At 41.8% G+C, this 22805-nt stretch overlaps 3 protein-coding genes across 4 annotated transcripts; 1 reads left to right on the forward strand and 2 right to left on the reverse strand.

The window, feature by feature from the left end:
• Nucleotides 1-825: 825 nt before the first annotated feature.
• On the reverse strand, nt 826-7184 carry ddx41 (DEAD (Asp-Glu-Ala-Asp) box polypeptide 41). Of its 2 annotated transcripts, XM_076739011.1 has the most exons (17): nt 7003-7184; nt 5756-5851; nt 5150-5300; nt 4927-5001; nt 4765-4825; nt 4556-4692; nt 4369-4441; nt 4112-4265; nt 3676-3812; nt 3247-3409; nt 2460-2591; nt 2276-2347; nt 2084-2180; nt 1624-1773; nt 1452-1523; nt 1200-1310; nt 826-1074 (listed from the first exon to the last, which is right to left on the reverse strand). In XM_076739011.1, exons 1-17 carry the CDS (start codon nt 7027-7029, stop codon nt 938-940), a joined length of 1845 nt encoding a protein of 614 aa, XP_076595126.1. In that variant the 5' UTR covers nt 7030-7184; the 3' UTR covers nt 826-937. The 2 variants fall into 2 exon arrangements, with proteins under 2 accessions (XP_076595126.1, XP_076595127.1); XM_076739012.1 differs by lacking the exons at nt 826-1074; nt 1200-1310; nt 1452-1523; nt 1624-1773 and adding an exon at nt 1780-1999 and having other exon boundaries at nt 2032-2180.
• A 106-nt stretch (nt 7185-7290) lies between these two features.
• Nucleotides 7291-18304, reverse strand: fam193b (family with sequence similarity 193 member B). The gene is made up of 10 exons (XM_076739009.1): nt 18015-18304; nt 16316-16594; nt 15504-15690; nt 13145-13363; nt 12586-12997; nt 12254-12437; nt 11887-12120; nt 9364-10420; nt 9192-9267; nt 7291-9050 (listed from the first exon to the last, which is right to left on the reverse strand). Exons 1-10 carry the CDS (start codon nt 18171-18173, stop codon nt 8954-8956), a joined length of 2904 nt encoding a protein of 967 aa, XP_076595124.1. The 5' UTR covers nt 18174-18304; the 3' UTR covers nt 7291-8953.
• A 1060-nt stretch (nt 18305-19364) lies between these two features.
• Nucleotides 19365-22736, forward strand: mxd3 (MAX dimerization protein 3). The gene is made up of 6 exons (XM_076739178.1): nt 19365-19520; nt 20166-20265; nt 20440-20469; nt 20593-20707; nt 20858-21023; nt 21411-22736. The coding sequence occupies exons 1-6, from the start codon at nt 19451-19453 to the stop codon at nt 21527-21529; spliced, it is 600 nt and encodes a 199-aa protein (XP_076595293.1). The 5' UTR covers nt 19365-19450; the 3' UTR covers nt 21530-22736.
• The last annotated feature ends 69 nt before the right edge of the window (nt 22737-22805 follow it).

Consider the following 22805-nt stretch of genomic DNA (forward strand, 5'->3'; position numbering starts at 1 on the left):
GCAGTTTCTTCTCTTGTACAAAAACTTGCTCAGTCTATGCCATCCACAGTGTAACAATGACATCCATGACAAATATTGTCTGTAAATGTTAAAATCTTTTTTGACTTAAATTAAAAAAGTATGTAACTTTGTACCACTTGGCTTAACATTTGTTACCTTTTACTTAATGCCTGCAGGTTTTGGGAGAGCACTCTTTGACCCAACTGTATTGCTTATGAAAGATTCAGAGCAATAAATGTGTTTTTGGATGCGATAGGCTCCATGTTAGACTGAAAACCTCTGAAAAGCATTTGTACTGTCAGTTGAGCCATGCTCATTGACCTGACCAAGCAGTTCACCAAAGCAAAACAGTGTCATCTATTTATGACCAAGCTGTTCAGTTTCGATACTGACATTAAAAAGCCACGATCTTATCATAAGTATGCTGATGTTGTGAAATTTCTATCAAACTTACTTTTCCAAACTTGGTCCCCTGGAGGTACAACAGCCCTTCTTTGAAGATGACATCCATGCTTGTAAGGTTTGCCTGTTAATCCTTCACTCTAGCACAACTTGTTGCTCTATGGTCGCGATGTATAGTAATAGTTTCCGTGACGTCACCAGCGGCTTTCATTTTGCAGTCAACTTGTGTGTGCGTCTCACAGAGCTAAAATTACTTGCAACTTCAGTGTTGAAATAGAAAAGACACACATTGTGTGTTGCTGTTATTTTTTTTTTCTTTAGTCAAACTTCCCTTTGCATTTTTCTGCTTGTTTTAGCAACTTCCTCACCATACAAAACCAGCAGCACATTTTTTCACTCTGCCAAGAAGAGCTTCAAGGATGGCAACAAATAGATCAGTTTTATTTACAATCAGAGTATAAAAAGCGTATGTTACAAAGTCTATACACACAGACGTGACACATTTTGGGCAAAAAAGGGTAAAAAGTCCATTCCCTCAGAAGTCCATTGAACTATGAGCCAGGTAGTCTTTCCGCCCAATGTTGGTGACCTGCTTGGTCTGCATGGCCTCCAACTTCGGACAGTCTGTAATACGATGACCCAGACCACCACAAAATGTACAGCCCCTCTCTCCTGCGAAAACACAAGAATCAGGGATGTTAGAAAGGGTTCACAAACATTTAAAAAGGAAAAGCACTAAGTTATTATAGAGTAAGTAACGAAGAAGCTGAGAAAAAAAGATGGCGTGAAAGACTCACCTCCGATGTCCAACATGGTCTCGTCTCCTGTCTGGAGCACCTGGAGGACTGGAGGAACCTTCTGCTTGGCTTCAACCAGCAGGGCTTTAAGATCCATCAGTACTGACTCATCTACAGGGAAACACATACGCTTACTGTTAACTGACTGTCATTCAACACCTGCTTTCAACTAAATGCACGAAAACACATCGCAAATATTCAGAAAATCACGACTCCTATACAGAACTTAATCAGATTGGTATTTTTCCTTACCACAGCCTTTATTGATGAATGTAGTGGCAATACCAGTTTTGCCTGATCGTCCTGTTCTCCCAATTCTATGGACTGAAACAAGACAGTGTCAACAACCCATCTGATGATGAGAACTGATGATTATGTAATGTGTGTTTATTTTATATATATATCTCTCTCTTTCTCTTCTTACCATAGTTCTCTATCTCCTCTGGCATGTCATAATTCACTACATGCTGTATAGCTGGGAAATCCAGACCCTTGGAGGCAACATCTGTGGCAACTAAGACATCTTTCTTTCCTTCTTTAAATGCCTCTATGGCTTTTGTTCTCTCCTCTTGATCTGAAAAACAATCAACAAATATTACAGAAACAACCTTTTGCAAGACTTCATGAGAGAAGCGTCTATACCTTGGAAATGTTGAGCAAAGTGTGAGGCAGAAACAGCACAATGTGTAAGCAGGGTGGCCTCTGCTGGTGATGTTGAGCAACTACAAGAAAGCTGAGGAGCGAGGCCGTGTTCATACGATAGGTGCTCTGAGCTGAACTTGATGCTGGGCTGGACATGGCTCCAAACACAGCAACCCTCTGCAGGCGTTACCCCTGTGCACTGACTGCTGTGAGTTTTGATGATGCAGTAGAGTTCTTCATACCTTTTCCTCCATGGATGGCCACCGCCTCGACTCCTTTCAGCAACAGATACTCATGGATGGCGTCCACGTCAGCCTTCTTCTCAGCGAAAATCAGCACCTGTTGATATGAGCACACAATATTTTGTAACATTTGACATGTCTGAGTTGTGTTTTCTTGGTATCATTATTGTCATAACATGAAGAAGTACTAACAGGAGGTGGTGTTTTCTGGAGACACTCAAGCAGGTACACCATCTTGGCTTCCTCTTTGACGTATTCCACTTCCTGCACACACACACAAGGTATTTATTACTTCCTTCACATACTTGTAAATTGAGTGCACTGAATTTCCCAGACTAAGAGAGAAAATCTTACTTTCAGTGAATAATGAACATACCTGGATGACATCCAAGCTGGCAGCTCCGGCCCTGCCCACGTTGATAGTGATGGGTTTGACCAGCGCACTCTTGGCAAAGTTCTGGATCTTCTTGGGCATTGTAGCACTGAAGAGCAGGGTCTGTCTTTGTCCCTAGAAATACAAATGACACATTCCAGGACTTTTCATGCCCACATAACACTACTGCACTACATTTCCCACGCTCAGTTTTCTTGACATGACTTCAGTGTGAAAAAAAATCCAGTCTCAGCTGATTGAGCGCGGCAGCTGGAAGATGGACTAACCACTGCCTCTGCGGAGCGCTTAGATGATGACGAAATCTGCTGGCTTTGTGAAAAACGACTTCAAGTAGTGTTACAGATATACTGTATAATGAAGCATTATTCTGTAAAGGCATGGCCTAGTTTTGCTCTAAATGTACTGAGCAGCAGATTTTAAGGACAAATCAAGCAGAAAAGTTTCCTAAAATACCACCGTAGCTTTTCAGTGTGTCAAAGGAAAATTCAAAGGAAGAATCCAATGACAGCCCGGTGAGGGGTGAACCTGTCCAACCAGATACAGAAGCACTTTCTGTTCATGCTTGAGTGTATCATCTAGTGTGCAGCCTATTTGAAATGATGTCTGAGACAAATATTGTCCAGTTAAGGCTTGCCGGGCTGGCTTTGTAAAACTCATTGTGTGGCGAGGGCTTTAATGACCAGGACATAGAAAAATGGACAGAAGAATCTACTGCAATGACTACATGTTGCTGTCATTTGGTGATGACGGCTGCAGAGGAGGACCTCACCTTGAAATATGAGAAGATGGTTCTGATGTCTTCCTCAAAGCCCATGTCGATCATCCTATCAGCCTCATCCAGAGCCAAGTAGCGGCAGATGTCCAGACTGACCATCTTCTTCTGCAGCAAATCCATCAGTCTGCCAGGGGTGGCGACCATCATGTGGACACCACTATAATGAAGAGGAGATACAGATTCAGATGGGAAGAGAACTGAAAAACGCATTTTCAAAACATTATTATTAACACATAGGTCCTGAGGCGGTGCTGTTAAATGTTTTGCACTATGCATTATGTCTAAAACATTTGCCGATTTTGCCCCTCTCTGAATGATTTCAAGTAGCTGAATCATGCATTTTTTTGACGTTAGTTCAAACTGAATTTCTGGATGAGAGACAAAAACAGATTGTTTTTCACATAAGCCTTCACTCTTACTTACTGTTTAACTACCTCCATCTGCTCCTTGACAGACATTCCTCCAATGCATAGGGCAGAGCGTAGCTGAGGAGCTCCCTCCTCCTCCAGCAGCTTGCAGTAGTACTCAATGATTCCGTGAGTCTGCCTCGCCAACTCTCGCTGGAGTGAAGGGAGAGGTATTAAAATCAGATGAGCTTACTTGCAGAAAAAGTGAGGTTGCTTGCAGTAAAGGCCATCTGTCTAAAGTGCAAACAGCAAGAAATGCTGTATAATTATTTGTGCCTTTCACCGTCACACACAGTTTAAAACTGATTCAGAGTTTGGAGGGATTTGCAGTAAGAGCCAATTTAAATAGCTACTAGCATCTCAGCACTGTATTTTTTGTAGCCACAAAGCAACCTTTCTACAGTATTCAAAGCTGTGCCATCAATATAATAGGTTAATCTTGTATGTCTTACTGAGGGACAGATGATAAGTCCATATGGTCCCTCTCTCTTAAAGAATGGCAGCCTTTTCTCCTGCTCCAGGGAAAACATGATGATGGGCAGAGTGAAGACCAAAGTCTTTCCAGAGCCGGTGAAGGCTATGCCAATCATGTCTCGACCTGACAGACTACAGACAAACACCGTCAGTTCATCACAGCTTACATGCACTTAACATACGCTACATATTTTACAGTCTGTTGGTATAGTATACGTCCATTTACTGTACTTACACTGTAGGGATTCCTTGAATTTGAATTGGTGTGGGATGCACAATGCCCTTCTTTTTCAAACCTTTTAGAATTGCTGCAGAAACAATAAACAAATTTGTTGCCAGTTATCAATCACATTGGACCAGTTAAGACAGTTTGTACAGACAGACAATCTGTTTTTCACGTGTGTGAGAGGGTGTGTTGTAACCTGGTGGAAACTTCATCTCCCTGAAGCTTTTGATTGGAGGAGGGATGCCGTCTCCATCGACCAGGATGTGAAACTTCTTCCTGACGCGCTCATGTCGGGTGTCTGGCATATTCAGGATGTAGCGTGGTGCCTTCCAGCTATAAAGACCACCCAGGTTAAAATAAAAGTAAACAACGTGTCTTTGTAGAAATCACTGATCAAGAACTTACCTTGTTTTTATGGGATCATCATATATGATGCCTTTGGCCATTTCCTTCACAGACATCAAAGCTGACAGAGGAGAGAAAATTAGTTTAACATCTGTTTTAACATATATAACTTCAGTAAAGTAAATCTGATATTTGAAGGAACCTGGCAGCATAATCATTTACCTCTGCCCTCTGCAACACTCTCAAGAATCTTCTCTTCCTCTTTCAGCTGCTTCTCCTTGGCGGACTCCTTACGGGCTGTAGATAGAAAGAATAAAGTTGGTGGGATATCACAGAACCATTTTGGTTTATGGTTAATGAGCAGTATGATAACAGTATGTTAAAAAAGCTGTAGTGTGAAAAGAATTTAATCACAGTCCAGGGTGGGTCGTGTTTGAACTGATACCTTCTGCTTTTTCCTTGAGATGCTGATGCTGGTCGAGGAGACTGACATTGGAGCGTGGACCAAGACCCTCGTCCTCATCCCTCTGCTCCTCCCCACTGTCCTTCTGCTCCTCATCCACTGCTTTTCCTCGCAGACGCAACATCTTTTGTAGCTGTGAGGGATACACGTTAAGGAAATGTTTTCAGTTTGAAAATGTGGCAGCTGGATGTTTTGTTGTTACACATTTAGAAAATCAAAATACATTTGTACTGGACTGACCCCTAATTAGGGATGTACAGATCACACTTTCATTCTCCTGATACTGAATATTATTTTATTCCAAAATTTAAGTTCTAGAGAGCTCATTGTGTGGAAACTTATTGGGACCGTTTTTACGAAAGGTAACATGAGGCCTGGGATTGCTTTGTGCTGAAAACAAAGTCTGCAGGTTGCCTTGGCTGAAAAATGGACTAAAACTGAATTTTATGCTGACATTGACAAAGAACCATTCAATGCGGGAACAGTCACGTCTGGCCAACATCCCTGATCAGCTTTCTTAGGCTGTAGCTCCAACAATGAACATCTTATTTCCAAAGTGTCAAAACAGGACAGAGCGCTATAACTTACCATTTGTTGTTTTCTTATTTTGACTGGAACATAAGGAACATAGTCATCATCCTCCGACCCTTCTGAGCCAGACTGTTCATCCTCCCCATGGGATCTCTGTACAAACACATTGCCATTATCCATAGTGTTACCTCTTGAGTAGTATTACCTTGTATTTCCCCTTACAGAGAGTATTGAGCCCCACATTCAACCAGAATAGCTTTCAAACACAAACACACCAGGTCCAAACACAAGTGCAACGAGTCTTTGCTTAATGCCTCTTTAACACACACACACACACAGACTGCAATGTGTCCATGTCCACCTCTGAGGAGTCAAATTGGCAGGGAATCCATTCCAACCACCTGCATTTTCAGTAAAATATCGATATTTGGCCCCAGTGTATCGATAACATATGGATTATACAATAAATTCCTGCACTGATGTTTTGTCCCATCCCTACATTTCAGTGGTATTTATTGGACATGACTAATCTGTATGTGCGACATGGATACATATTTGCAGGTATGTAAATGATATTTTGACACAGATATATTAGATGTTTGAATAAACAAACTTCATAGCTGATATCAACTGTTAACGTCATGTATTCAGATTAAATACACTTATGCAAGAGGGCTAATGGCTATTGGCTTCCTTCCATTGACTGCTTATAACTGAGCGTTAGTTAACCGCTGGAAAAACTTCAAAATAGCTACAGTAGCTTTGAAGGGTGAATAAAAATGTGAAGCGTTACGGAGCTCTGTTGGATCTCTATGCACGAATGACCTGAAACATGAGCTCCACGCTGATAGCAGACAAGGACGCAAATGAAAGACAATCGTAATCGTAGCGTGTTCAGCAGCCCTGCTTTCAACTTAAGGATGTTATTTATGACCTGAAAACTCATAGAGGTACACTCCTGTTTACTTAACTCTGGTACAAATGCAGGTATGGATATCCTGAACCGACTTCTGTGTTACTATGAACGTTACAATTACGTATTAACTGTGGACGTTGCGGCACTGCTAATTGATCGTGTAGCTTTACTAAACACAATTCACACACTTATATAAAATCTATTTGAAAACGGTTTAGTATTCAAACACTTAAGTTATTCAGCAGCGTGTTCCAATATTTTTAACGGCGTTATGGATAGAAAAATATATGTCAGATGTACGCTAATGCTTGGCTAGCTAGCTAGCTTTAGCTAACGTTACCTCGTGTAACCTCTTCATATCGCGTACGACAGTGTAGTCTTAACTTACCTTTTTAGGCCGATTTTCGGTCTCCATTTTATTTATGAATTCGGTGACGTTCTCTATGTACAGCAGCCAAAGAATTATTGACCAAATACCCGGCACACAGTTCAATAAATATAGCTACTCCGCATGTTTACACAACGTAGGAAGCTTTGATGCTGTACGGAACGCTAGAGGGGTCAAATCTTATCAGACGCTGCGCTCAAAATTACAAGGCGGCTCAGTGTGGTGTCGGGGAAACAGGGGTCGTGCAAAAATATTTCATGGCAACCAAACAAAAAAGATAAACGTAGAAAGCAAACACCACACTTTATTTTTTGTCAAAACTGTATTGTTTTTAATCTTTCTGAACGAAAGATTTTTCACAGTATCAAAAGTGAATTTTAAAAAAAAGAAACAAGCCAACATACACTTGGCTGTTATTGATATAGTATAAATCTACATTCGAAACATTAAGATAATCTTCTCTAATTGAATATAACCTGGAAAGCATCAGAGATGTTATATGAAAACAAAATCTCAGCACATATTCAAGAAAGAAATTATCCATCTCAATGAAAGCCATCAACTAAAACAAGGTTACTGGTGTAACTCTCAAGGCCCTTGTCTCAAAGGTATCACTGATATTTCTCATCAAAAGATTATCAAGACTTGGACTTAAGATTCAGAGGTACAAGGTGCCACACCAAGGTATCACAGTACAGGGAAAAAAAAAGAGTAGTATGGTTGAAAATATATCTCACACACACAACCCCCAGACACGCATGACAAAGGCTCAAAAGGGCCCAAAATAATCACTCAGTATGTACACGCATTGAAATTAACTGCGTCAAACAATGTGTGATGGTTCCAACGTTAAAATGAACATTGCACACTGGTGTACCTGTCACTGCTGGGATATAGGAGTTAAAATAACAGTTGAGGAGTGAGAAAACCATGGTCAAGGACTCTCTACTAGATGGCAGAGTGTATATTGGATATCACTATAAAAGAGATAATCGCTCAAGATTAACACCAAGGGAAGGTTGACATTGAAGCAACAGACACATGTAACTTTGCCCAATACAGGACTGGGGACAGTATTTTGTTTTCTGCTCTACACATCATGCACGGGAAAGTATTTGCTTGGGTACTTAATCGATTTAGAATTTTTTTTCTTTTCAAATGCAGTCCGTGAGCCGAGTGTTATACACTGTAATTGATAGTGATATATGATCTCATACAAAAAGATAGCAGTGGAGCAGGTATGTCATCAAGTGTTTGTCATTTCAGTTTTCTGTCACTGATTGCTAAATTATTTGATGATCACAAACTGAAGTGTTCCAAGTGTCATAATCAGCAGATGAGCTGCAGTCTGCTTGAGTAAAATCAATTTGTTGCCACGGTTGCTCCCAGCAGAGGTGGCGGGTTCAAATGTTTCTCCATAATATCAGGTCAAAACGTCACCTTGCTGTCCTTTTTGACACTCGTACAGTTTAAGACAAATGGTGTCTGGTGTCTACTGAGACTGGTGTCGTGGGCAGGAAACTAGCAATGCTAAAATGTAAAAGGGTGATGAGCACCAAATTCAACTGATGGGAATTCATAAGTTTAACAACGTTAAAATGTCTCAGATTTGTGATAAAAACATTTATTTCATGTAAGGTAATTGTTTACATACTACATACGTAAGCACATGGATGCAGTGGATTCAACAGACTTTTTTCCATTTTTGCATCTGTTATTTAGTGAACATTGCAATAATAGCAAAGGGTAGAGTTGGCCTTGAGAATGATCCCTGGCTTGTCAGCCACACGTTACGTTTCAGTCTTCTGAATGGAGTATGATTTTGAACAAGGTCCCTTGGCTTAGTAAGGAAGAGAAGAAAACAGGGAATGAGAGAAGGCCTCAGGCCAAAGAGGGCTCTACTGAAAGAGTTTGTGGTGTGGAGTTTCTTTTTTTCTGGCACTCATCCAAGTTATTGAGCTGCATTGGAAGGAACCTTTTTGAGGCTGAAGTTGGACCAATTCACTGCTACCTTCTGGCGAGTTTGTTTTGCAGAATCAAGGCAAAACCTGGAGAAAACAAAGAGGGATGAAGAAGAGAAGGCGGATAAGGCTCAGGTTTAGTGCTGTGGTTAATCAATATAATTATTCAATATTTATATCAATCAATACAACAGTTTAGTTTATCCTGACAGACTACTTTGAGCCTACCTTTTGAAGTATTCCACTTCCCGATCAATCTCATCCATTTCTGTTGGATCCACATCTTTAGGGAGAAATACATCATCTAGGGAATAACAATGAAGATTCACACATTAGCTGAAAACATAAACGAAGAAACTATTCAAATGTTGCATACAGAGTTAAAGATAGTTTATTGTACCAATAGCACTGCTGGATTTTTCCCCCTTGTTCTTGTTCTTCTTATTTTTTCCCTTGGATTGCTGCTGTTGCTGCCCATTTGCTGAAATGTTGGGGTGAGCTTTGCTTTCCGATTCCTGCTCAGACCGACCTCGTGTTTCTGTGTCACTTTTGCCCCTTTGTGTGTTCGAGAGGGCACCATTTGCTCCATTTGCTGTATGTTTGGACGATCTGCCCTCCTCGGGTTTCTTAGGCCCATTTCTCTGGTTTTCCACACAGTGCTGGGGCTGTTTGTTCCCAGCTTTTGAGCCATTAGAAGCCATTTCTTTAGACTCACTGGTTTTCTGCATTTCATTCCCGCAGGCAGCTTTGGTTGGTTTGATGGAATTTTGCTCTGACACAGCTTGCTCCTGTCTCTGCTGCTGCTTTTTATTCTTCTTTGACTTTGCACCACCGTTCCCAGCCGTTGTGTTCTTGGGATCGGGGATGTCCTCCTTCGATTTAGCTGTAGCTTGGGCTGGCACCTGTGGCAAACCGTCAGATCCAGTGGAAGTGCATCTTTCTGGGGACCGAACCCTGATGAGCTTTGAGAGACTGGGGGTAGTGTGCAACCGCTGGATGTCCTTGGACCCAGCAGGGACCCCTGATGCTGTGGTGATGTTATTAGGGGAAGACACAGTGGTTGTGTCCTCCCATCCATTAACCAGGTCCAGGTGGCTCTTAAAGGTTCCCAGTGAAAGAGGGGCCAGGTCAAGGTCTATCTGCTGCAGGTCAGAGGAACCATTGAGATGGGACAGTAAATGGTTTCCCTCCAACGTGGCTGCCTTCTTTGGGAAGTCATTGACGTCCAGATTGAGGTCATACATGCTAAATGAGGCCCGGATTGAGTCTTTGATGGTGTTCTTAATCTCTTCGAGTCGACTAGTGAGGAAACTGTTGACGCGCTCGAGTTCCAGCTGAGGCCAGTCAAGCAACCGACTGGCTTCTGAGCCATCAGGGAGGGGCTCATCGACAGGCTCTGATGGATTGGAGTGGGGGTCACTGCCTGCAGCACCCATATTGCCCTGTTGAGCTTTTTCCTGAAACAGTAATATACAGGCTTGAGAGAGTGAACAGGTACACACATAAAATGTAACATTTGAGATAACAATCAGGCTGTGTGCTGAACATTGATATTTTCTGAATATTGACCAATGTGTATCTATAGCAACAAGTATCAAAAGTGCTGCAGTTTGTCATCCAATGTCTGGTCGGATTTGTAATCTTGTTTAAGCAATCTTCAATTACACTGTGCTCCAAATTATTATGCAAGTGACAGTTCACAGATGAAAGCAATGCTACACTGGATGGTCCAGATAGATGGAGTTCTGCATGGTTAGCTAATGGCCCCGCTATTCCAACAAGACTGCGATCGTCAGCATGGAGTGGCGGAGTGATGGTTTGGCCCTGAGGGTGTCAAAATGACCTCTGTTCCCTACTGACCATTTCCTGCCACAGTATAAAATTAAGATTTTTTTTAATCATGCCTTCCATAACAAAATTATTTTTCATGCAGGACCACACACCATCCCATGATGCGAAAAACACCACTGACTGCTTGGTTGCTCATCATACCCTGACCTTGACCCTACTGAGGACCAGGGGAGCATGCTTAAAATGAAGATCTACGAGGGAGGGCAGCAGTATTCCTCAAAACAGCAGCTCTGCGAAGCAATACTGACATCTTCAAATGAAACACAGGCAGAAACTGTACGTACATTGACAGGTTCAAACGATGCGATCATATCTAGCTTGATCTGTAAATGTTATTTAAACTGCAATTCGTTATGACCTGTTGAATGTTTTCAAACTCTCTGAACAATGTGGAACAATGTATTTTCAGTTGTTTTCAAAACAGTAAAAAAAAGGTGTTGTCATCATCAGTGGCTTTGTCTGTAATAACAGCCACATTATAATGTGACTGTTGACTACGAAAATATCACAAATGTACTGACGTTTTGGAAAAACAGCATGTGCGTGATCATTGGGAACAGTGTAGGCAGATGCTGGTTTTAAGTGATAGCTGTTCAGATTTTCATGACATCAAACCCAGTTTTAATAATTGTGGTCTGCAGGTTCAATAATTTACATTATGCAATTACCTCTTTATAAAGCAGTTTTCATTAGTGGCGGAGTCTGCCATTCCATTCATGAGGGACTCACAGGAAATGATGCATCCATGTAATCCAGCATTAGTTTGTAATTTCATCAGCCTCACCTTACTGTTCACTCCCCAAACGTCATGTCACAGTTGATTCTAATGCAAATCCAATATGTTGAAATTGCAACGACTGTAACTTTAAAGGAAAAGTTTGCCAATTTTAGTCGATTTCAGCAATGTTCTTGTAGAGGCGCTTGTGTTATATATGTTCATATTACTAAGTGACAAATCAAAAAACATTTTGAAAACAATACCCAGCCCGACACATGAAGCATAAGCAAATTAAAACAAAAGAAATAAATAAAAGGGGAACAATCAAACACATTCTTTTTTAAGTTACCATACCTTCTTCTTTTGTTTGTGTCGCGCCCTTTTGGCAGCCTTGGCACTGTTGACGGGTTTGGGCTCAGAACTGTTTATGAAGTCTAGCAGCTCGTCTACGTCCCGGTTGTCAATGGCACCGGCCACTGTCAGTTCTGAGTCTTGACGCTGAGGCAGCTCCTCTTTACGGCGGGTCAGACGTGAGCGGAGCTTCTCGCGAATCTCCGCGTAGTTACGGCTTGTTGGTGCAGCTGGAGGCTGTGACCATAAATATATTACAATATCTTTTCATGGTGTCAACTTTTCAGAAATGTTCAGCAAGTATGTGACGGTAAAGGGATCTCTAAACGACTATTTAAAAAGAAGATAGCAACAAAATATTTCAAAGTACCGCATTGTGTCCAAAGAACTCGCAGTAGCAGCAGTCGCAGTACTTCCCGTCCTTCTGGTTGGTGGAAGACGAGGCACAGGAGCTCCTCTCAGAGCTGCTGTCTTCATCCTCCCCCTCCTCCAGCTCAGACGAAGGGTGACACAATGTCCCATTAGTCATTTTGTGCCCCTTACATGCCTGGTCCCTACAAACATAAATAAATAAATGAAAGAATAAAAAAAAAATGACATTAACCATCAGAAGGCGGTTGCATTTTAAATCAACGCGGCTAAAAAAGTGATTTCTTAATTCCCATTATTCAACAAAAACAACGGTGAGATGGTGATGCTAACCTGCAGGCCCCAGCAGTCAGATGGCCTACATTTGAAGAGCCCACCGTTCCTGCACTGTGTCCATTACAGGGGTGGTTACAGCCCATGATAGACGTGCCCAGTTTGCTGTGTTGCGTGTTCACCGCAGGAATGTGGGAGTTTTTGCACGGGCTGGGCTTATGGACAGACGTTGGGCTCTCTGGACTGGGAGAATTGAGTTTGGTTGTAGGGCCGTGGAGGTTTGGTACCATTGGGGAGAAGGGAGTGTGGGCTGCCACACCAGTGCCAGACGAGGAGGTTACATGGCCGTGCTGCCCAGAGTTCGGCTTTGGGGGAAGGAGTGAGGAATGCTGGGAAGACAGGCCAGTGGGACTGTTGGGGGGTACCGACAAGTCTGTGTGTTGATGGTGGTCACTGGGGTGGAAGGCTTCACCTGGACAGCGAAAAACATGAATAAAAAATTGTCATTAACGTAATTACCACTATCGTCTGATATTAGTCTACTTTCCTGTAGATTAACTAAGTTTACATTAGATTGTATAAAATGCTACTGAACCGTAAGAGTGAAAGGAAATACTACCTGGTGGCGTTGGTCGACGGCACATGGTCTTGAAGTGCTTGGGAGTGGTCTTACAAAGGTCTGCTGAGGTAGACAGAGGGTTCCCAGCAGATGATCCACTGGAATTTTGGGACGACGGGTGACTGTAGGGGCAGACTTTGGCGCCCGACGTTTTAGCAGATTTCCCAGGCGCTTCATGAAGTCCTCTTTTCTCATGACAGGCTGACCCAGCTGGTACACCTGGAGAGCGGAAAATGTTGAAGTTTAAAGGGAATTGTTGACACAGTTAAGACAATATGACAACTGTCAGAGTCATGCTTTCCACTAACTCTGCCAACACTAAAGCTTGCTCGAGGAACAGATCTAGGAGAACAGAAACATTTTTACTGTCCATGTGACAAAAACACCATAATGTCTCTGGCACTTTGGTCAATGCTGTTTGCTCAACAATTTCCAGGTGCTGAGATTTTGGTAATTCAACACTCACTATCTGGACTGTAGTTTGTTTTGTAAAAATAATTCTCTGCTATTTGGAGGCACGTTCTGGCATGTTTAACTGTCCAATGTCTCACTGCATTGAGAAAGAAACCAGCATTGCAAGATGTTTCAGCTCTGAAGGATTAAATCCCTCTTTGGCATCTAAAATAAAATGAAAAAGTAGACCTACAACATTTGAATTATTTAACACGCTCATTTCTGTGGTAAAAAAAAGACTTGATCTCTTAATGGCAATTATCCAGTAGAAGTTGATACAAGTCACTGTAACTGCCCACTTAAATATTTGCTATGATATGTAATGGAGTATATAAAGCAGTTCCAATCTAACTTAAGACACAAACTCTCTAAATTACCTATTCAAATATACCATTATGAATGCAACTCTGCCAATGCAGCAAGGGCACAATTGCACTCACTGAGCACTACTTTCACTTACCCTACTTTAAATGCCATTTTGCAATATGGTCCATTCGAGCATTTGCTAAACTAGAAATAGTAGCACAGTTACGCAGCAGGTAATATCTACAAAGTGGTTTGTTGGGAGCTTAGAACCAGGAAGAAAACAGACAAAACAAAGATCATAGCAGTCTCAAACGCTGCGCTTCCCATTTTATAAACAGCTATTAGAACAAACATGCCTCTCTTCCACATTCAATTCTCCTCTTACGATACATTTCTCTGTTATCTCTGTTATGGCTAGAAAAGGTCATTGCCAGGTAGAACTACTCTTACTCTGTAGCACAGTTCTATTAAACCACTGAGCAGTCAAGGGACAAAGTAATAAATAATTGAGACTTTAACTGAAGCTCTTTTTATCTGTTACCTGTAATGTCTCACTATGTGTTGAAAAACACTGGGCTGAGATACATCACGATTAGATTTTAATTTACTGTTCTATGATCTGATTACAAAAGAATTCTTCATGCAACTGAACAATGGATGCAACATCCGTTTCTATCCATCATCAAAGTCAGGCATTTGATTCCGTTTTCAATTATTAACTGAATGCTATGGGTACAGCTGCTTCACTGAATGTCACCGTGACAGTATGTTGTATCCTTGCTCAAATATGTGCAAATCTGAGCGAATCTTTTGAGCATCCTTTGTGATAAAACTTGTAACAGACAGTGATATGTTATATCCTCTTTAAAGTACATGGAAACTTCAAATGTGTAATGTGATCTTGCATGTTAGTTGTACATCGTAAATATGTAATATGTAATAATGTGAAACAATTTCCATGTATTAATCTCTTTGTATTGCCAACGTGTTAACAGATTGTAAAGTAAATTAAAAAAGATGTTCACTGGCTTTCTCAGTTGTCTCTAACAGCCTGTGGATTGATTTCTACTTAAAGAACTTGGAAATATTCAAAGGATCTGACCTCATGCGCACTCCCGAGTACCTCTATTTTTGTAACAATTCACATGCTTTTCTTGATATTTTAAAAAAAGGTGACCAAAGCCATATTCTCTGATTCAGTCAATCATCTTCATTGGAAATTGTGTTATTTTTAAATGTATCTGCACCATCTGAGTGCACTTTGTCGTTTTGACAACAATCTTAAAACATTATTCCACTTTTCATAATGCTGAGCTCTAAGGAAACTCAGAAAGTAGCGCATTGTAAGTTTCTACAAGACACCTCTTTGTTCTTCTGAAAGGTAGTAGACTAACACCAGAACAAAGTGGCTAAAAATGCATCACACCTTTATTGCTAAGTAACTAAGCTAACAAGTCTAGCTGTGATTCTAACCCTAATTTGTCACACAAAACTGAAACTTGCAACACAACCTGAAATTTAGGTTTGTGATGATTTTAGTGATTGCTTTCACTGTCATCAAATTTTTTCTGCAGCTGTCTTTTGCTCTGTGATGACAGACCTTGTTGTGAGTGTGAAGAAGTGTTGTGGTTGCAGTGTTCCCCTCCATTGGTGTGGGCAGAGTTCCAGAGACCTGACAGTTTGTGGGCTGACAGGAAGGAACTAGGGTCCCAATCCACAGTACTTTGCTCCGGGTAACCGTTCCCACAGCTCTGGGACTTACAGGAGGAAGAGTGTGACAATGGTACCTGAATTAAAAAACAAAACAACAAAACCCACTTGGTTAATCACAGGGCTGTCTACATAGGCTTTTGGCACCAGTGGCACCACGTAACACCCAATCTCAGTTGTAACACATTAAAGTATGTGTGACAAGACAAGCAAAAACACCTTAAAATGTATTAATCAATCTTAAACAAACAAAACAAACAAACCCACCACAACTCTGCAGTGGACTGTTCAGCAGCCACTCTCTGTTGCTTTTTTAACATTTGCAAGTTTTAGACAAATATCAACACAACATCTTGTCTGAACACCATTTTCACAGTATGATGATACAATAAATCTTCAAAATTTCAGTGTAAAGTAAGAAAAGGTAATTGCTGCTGCCTCACACATGCCACAGAGACACAAATACAAAATAAGTTCCTTCTGAAGAGACAAAAAGTAGACTACACATTCAAACTTATTAAATCCAGGGTGACATTTAGACAGATTTATGTAATGAGTAAGCTCATGCAAATGCAACGCCTTGTGTGATGACTAGAGATTACCTCAGTGAAATGAAATGAACACAGTTGAACTAAAAAGCAGTAAAAAGAAGTTGTGAAAAGGATCAAGACATATGACCTAAATCAGTCCTCTTTTATTTACCGGCGTTGGCTGTTCCTGGGTGCTCCGTCTCTCCTCCTCTTCCACACTCTTGCAGCAGCTCTGACAGATCCACAGAGGCACCTCTCCCAGCAGGGACTGAGACAGCGAGGGCACGGCATCAGCAAGCTTACGACCTGGCGCCTCCCGCAATAAGGCCTGGGAGAGCGCAGGCACGGCATCAGCCAGCTTGGTCCCATGGCCCCCAGGGAGTCCGTTTATGGAGCTCGCTCCCCAGTCCTTAAATTCACGGTGGCACAGGAGACAGCAGGTGTGCATAGGCTAGGTAGAAAAAGAGAGGATAAAGAGGTCAAGTACAGGCCTGCGATTACCGGTCAAACTGTGATCAATGGTACAATTTTGTTAAAGAAAAAGAAAAACACTAGAAAAAGGCCAGGTCAGATCAATCAAACAGATGATTTAAGTACTAATAATCATATGTGTGTGCATAATCTAGGTTGCCAGCTAGGTACAACTAGCTTAAATGAATGCAGTCTAGCACAAATGTGATGCACCCCCCCCCCCCCCCATTAATAAGTTGGAACACCTTTGTAAAATAATCTCACCAAAATTGTACAATACAACATTCACGAAGGTGTGTTTGTTGCAGGGCAGTGAGATGATATTCATTTCACTTTGATGTGCCACAAAGACTGGTTTAGATAGAGAGATAGGTGCTTCTGAGTATGGCATAATCCATTTGATATAGCAATAAATATTATGTTTTAGAACTAAACAGGTAATTCACTGTTACTGAAGCACAAGACAATTCGGCAACAGAAATGATTCTTCATGTATTTTTATAGTTCTAGTTATGAGACGTGTCTGAACGGGCATCTTGCACGTGTGGTAGAAAGTGTAGTAAGTCAATGCGAGCAGCAGTCGTGCATGTAGTGAAGCTCAGAGGTCAGATGTAAGGTTAGCTGGCTGCAGAGGCGACAGTGGTCCAGCCGTGCCGCGGTTACCTTCAACTTAGACAACGTTACTAACTCCGATTTAGCTACGCACCACTGCCTGATACATACATGCACTGAAACTTTTTACCACAAACGCTAGCTCCTGTCACACCCCGATAAGAGAGTGTGGTACGATGATGAAGAGAAATAGCATAGGTAGACTCAAATAACGAACTCAAACCATCTCTAAGATTTAGCTACCCTAATTATAAACCCGTTATCTCTTTAAGCTAACTAGCTAATTAGCTAGTAGCTGGTTAGCCACTGCTGGCTAAGTGGTTCCTGTGGATGGGTTCAAGTGTAGGCAGTAAGCACGTTTGCAGCACGCTAGCTGGAGATGGCAGCCCGGCTAGCATTCTAGCTAAGGTTAGCGGGGCGGATGAAGAGTTGTAAACGCTGGAAATGGGACGACCTGTCTGAGGCACAATGTCACCTGTCCGGCGGAGGAGATGGGCTGCAATGCTAGCCACCCTGCCTCAAAGCCGCCTGTTCTACTCGCTAAGTTGAGCGTATAATTTATTTAATTACACATCAAACGACGTGAGAGCTCTACATCCACTACTACAACATAAAGATTAAAATAGCTTTCAACCACCAAGCGGATGCATATAACTTCACCTCTGCAGGATCTGGCTACAAAAAATAAAAGCACAATGGAGGATGCTTGGATTGCCAGGGAGGTGCTAGCTCAGAGGCTAGCTAGCCTATTTTAAAAACAGCGATTGGCTTGCTGCTAGCTAACCTACCTGGTTCGCCCTGGTAGTGGCCAGCCTATCCAGCCCAGCATCTCCGCCGCCACCGCCAGCTGCATCGCCGGGAGAGACTGGGCTCTTCGGTACGTTCTGCTGTCCAGACACAAGCTCTTTCTGGGCGACCCCTTGTTGCTTGCTTTTCTTCCTTGCCATGACAACGGTGTTTATAATACGCTTTGGCCAAGTTTGCACCAGTTTCGATAATTTTAAGAGCACACTTTCGTTTCTTCTCGGACCTCAAAATGTTCTCTATCTCCTCCAGTCAAGACAACAGTCAATATGGCGGAGGACTGGCACACTCAGGAGTTCATAGGTTAAAGATACTGCTGGCAAAGAGGCTTCACTCCCTTACGTAGAATACAAGTGAAACCTGATACAGACAATGAAGCCAGACAGCGCCATATTTAGTAAGGGCAACCCTCTCCTCCCACTTTCTTATACACGAGATTTCTTCCTTATTCTAGTAATTCAAAGGATTGTTATTTATTAAGTATATTGCTATATGTTCGCTATATACGTGTATATCTCTAATATGGTCGAATCAAGCTTTATATATGCAGTCTACTGAAACTGTATACAGTATATACAGTCTATGTCAAAAAAGATAGTAAGACAATAGTTGGAGTGGCCTGGAGTTGAGGTACAAATGGATGTTTTTTCAGACATTGGTAGGTGGAGATAGGGAGAAAAAGATAAGTGTAACAGTAAAACATGTAACAATACGTTTCGTGAAAAAACTGTAATGTAGTTTTAGTTTTTCATGCAATCGAGGGCAAACTGTGATCATATCAACGTCGCTGTAAACTAATATGATAAATGTTCGAAAAATAAGGGTGCTGTGAGAGGGGAGAGGAGGGGGGCTTGTTAATGACGTTTTCCGTCCACGGTCGATGCCTTAAAATGGTTTCGGAAATATTCCGCCATAATGACCCATCTACGGACCCATTATAGTATGAGAGATAAAGTGGATCTTTCATTGGCATTATGTTTGCGGTAATAGTGTTTATGGCATTATGTTTGTTAAAAAACAGTTTTGTTTTGTTTTTTCACTTTATCATTATTATATAGTTTTACACAAACAGTAAGCTACTGGCACATGTCCCCGAACTGTCTGAACTTTAAAGGGAATGGTCACACTTTTTTTATTACTTGTCATCCATTTGATTACTCCTTTTTTATAGAAAATAAACCAACAGCGGCCAATTCTTTCCTTTTTCTTATCATATTTGACAAACGTGGTGCCCGCCAGACCGTACTTCTGGCAGTTTACGAATGTCCGAGCTTACGTGGAACACCTGAAGGCAGCGTCAGTGTGTCGACTTGCGCGGAGTGGGGACGTAGCACAGACAGCTTCAGCTACTTCAGGCTACTGACGTCTGCACTGCTGTAGGTTGTTTACCCACGGTTGTTTCATTTTAACAAAAATCATCATGGAAGGAAACGTTTGCAACATCCAGGTGCTTCTTCGGGCTGCTGAGTTTCTGGAGAGAAGAGAGCGAGGTAAGTGTTTTACAGACAAGTGTCAGCCCGTCGCGGAGGAAGTTTGTCATTGTTAAAACAACAAAATGCACAATGGAGCGACAGCAATTATGCATGCAAAACGCAACACTGAGGCATAATACATTGCGATCGTTCGAGAAACCATCGATATTGTTGCTAAAAGGTGATTTTGGGCCAGCTTTCCCATTTGACTCAGTGACCTACATATCGGTCGCATCATTGTACTCAAAGGCGCCAATCTAGTCCAGTTTGAAAATGAACCGGGGCTGGGCGCTCAGCACGGGCAATGAAAGTGAGGCAGAGAAAGGCGACGTGATGAGTTTAATTCATTGTGTACACACTGCGGGCATTGTATTTGGCTGTTTATGTCTGAGAGGCTGCAGTGATTGTTTCATAACAGTGAATAGTTGGTGTGAGATGGCGCCAAAACCAAAAACAGAGCGTCCAGCTGATGGTGCCGATGACAGCAGTAGAGCGATTTTCTCCTCATTTCGCAGCTTTGCAAGCAATAGGTGGTCATCGATGTTAATTTGCAGCGCATGGGTTCATTGATATGAACAATGGAAAAAGTCTGCCTTTAGCTTTGCATGCCGTTGAGCTCCAGACTGTTTTCTAACCCAGCTGTGATGTGTTTTTCCTGCACAGAGGCAGAACATGGATATGCTTCAGTCCTGCCTCTCAGTCCGGATCACTCGGACAAGAGAAGCAAACAGAAGAGCAAGAAGATGTCTGCTGGTGGCAATAGGTGAACACATTACATTACATAACATAACTGACAAGAGGGTGTGGCTGTATACTTTCAGCTTTGATAAAGCGCCCTGTTGAACTTGAATGCCTCACAAGGTGTCATTGTTAAGCTGCAGCTGTTGTCACGAATGCATTTGAGCGCTGAACGGACTGTTTCTCTCTGTCACCGCAGGTCAGTTCACAACGAGCTGGAGAAAAACAGGTAATGGATGTTTTAGCAGAGTCTATCGTAGCTAAATGCATTTTTTTTATGGTGTAGGGGAAAGCGAGCAACAAATAAAGGCCCTGTTTTCACTTGCATTTGCATGTTGCTTGTGCTTTGCAGACGAGCTCAGCTGAGGCACTGCCTGGAGCAGCTCAAGAAGCAAGTCCCTCTGTCATCTGACTCCATGAGGAACACCACCCTCAACCTGCTGAGACGAGCCCAGCTCCATATAAAGGTATCCTCCGCACACTGGCATCAGGCTGGTGGAAGTGCTGCTGAAGTTAAATGAACTTGCATGTTGTCTGCCCGCTCTGTGGTCTCCAAATGCTCGTCCTGTCTTTGTCGTGGCTTAGCCTTTCTCTGTCTGTGTGCTCTCTGCTTTCAGAAGCTGCAGGAGCAGGACGAGCGTGCAGAGCAGCTGAAGGGCCGCCTGCGCTGGGAGCAGAGGGAGCTGCGGGTTCGGCTGGAGCAGCTGCAGAGAGGCTCGGAGAGGATGAGGAACGACAGCCAGGGCTCCACCATGTCGTCCGAGAGGTCCGACTCCGACAGAGGTAGGTCCCCCCGTCACGAGAAGGCTCTCAGCTCGTGCTTCCACAGTGTCGTCCAGTGCTTTATTGCTAAGTGTGATTGCAGCTTCAAAGCATCCTAATTCTGATCTAATGATTTGTCTGCATTTTACTGTTTTATGTCGAATATATGATAATATTTTGTTAGCCTCTTACAAAGTTCTGTCTAAATTGATGATTTAAAGAGAGATCACATCAAGAGTGAACAAAACGAGTTGTTTTACACCTCTGTTGTAATGATTAATAGTGGAACTCATTGAATATTCATTTATTTCTTCTGTTTTTCACGCATCTGCCATGTTGTGAGAAATTTCTGTGAGTCAGTGCCCCCATATTTCCTGCTCGTGGACTGAATCTGTGGTTACCTTGCAGAGGACGTGGAGATTGATGTGGAGAGCATCGTGTTCGACTGCGTGGACTCTGACGGACTGAGCATTACGCACACTGATGCAGACCACTGTTACTCCAGCATGGACAAAGCCTGGCTATGACAGCAGGAAGAGCTACGGTAACGCATTTACTGTCACCGGGTGGACAGGAAGAGGAGGAAACATTCCAAAAAACAAGCGAACGGGGGAAGAGGGCGAATGGAGAAAGGTGTTACTGAACAACTGAACAGGTTTTTGTAAGAGTAACTTCTGACATCCTCTTTTCCAAATATGTCAGACTACAAGCTCAGCCATAATGTCATGAACGAGCTGTGTCCATTTGCACTGAATAGCAGTAAAAATCACTGGGCTGGAATGGATGTAACGTCACGCATACATATTCTCTGGCATCAACCATTAATGGCATTTCTTTCCAAAGCCATGAGGTGTCTGTCACTTCCACTGATTCAAACTGTTGAAAAACATTCATCTTTCAGGGCTTTTTAAAATCCAATTAAGGGCTTTTAATTCAAAAATTCTTAACTTATTCTTTTCTACAACATGTCTATACTGAAGTCTGCCTTAAAATCAGATTTGGTTTCGTATTCCAGATTTTCTTTAGCACTAAGTTCATGTTTCAGTAACGGCATGTGTAGCATGCAATTAAAACATTAATCTGCGCATTGTTTTATATTATTGTCCTTTCATGTACGTTCATACGTATATTTTTTGATCTTTTTCTTCTGTTGCACAATACGTCCACACATTGCACTTGTTTCGTCTCAAAGATTTCGAAATGAAAACCGTGAACAGACATTAGCTGGTCATTTTTGCACATTTATATGACATTTAAGGAACCGTGCCAAATATTCGTTTTGGTCTATTTGTGCACAATTCAGTCTGTAATTAAGTGCAAGAATTTTGATGCTTGTTTTAGAAATTGTGAGAACACACGGAGAGAGGTTTAATGACAGTTACAGTTTAATTGACTGCTAATATTAACTGGTATGATTTCTTGTTTATCACAACTGTAAACATTGCTTCTACGTTCGGCAGTATAAATCTTAATTATGCATGCAACATGTTCACCAGTCGGGCAGGTAATATCTACTTGTAATAATTATGCAATTCATGCTATATTGCAAGTATTTATCATTCATTGCTATATATTTAATAACTGAAGGTGCTTTTTTTTTACCCTTTTGTATATGCAAGATGCCTTATCTTTTAATATTATGTATACATTCATCTGTCTCTCCGCCCAGTAATATTATGTAGCATTTTTGTACTGGTGTAAGCTTTTTTTATTGAATAAATATTTTCTATATTTACATGCTGTTTCTTATTGTTTGTCTAACAACGTCTGGAGACAATTTGGTATCGTAGAAATGTCTTTTTT

Source organism: Chaetodon auriga, chromosome 9, assembly GCF_051107435.1.
Source record: "Chaetodon auriga isolate fChaAug3 chromosome 9, fChaAug3.hap1, whole genome shotgun sequence".
Taxonomy (NCBI): Eukaryota; Metazoa; Chordata; class Actinopteri; order Chaetodontiformes; family Chaetodontidae; genus Chaetodon; species Chaetodon auriga.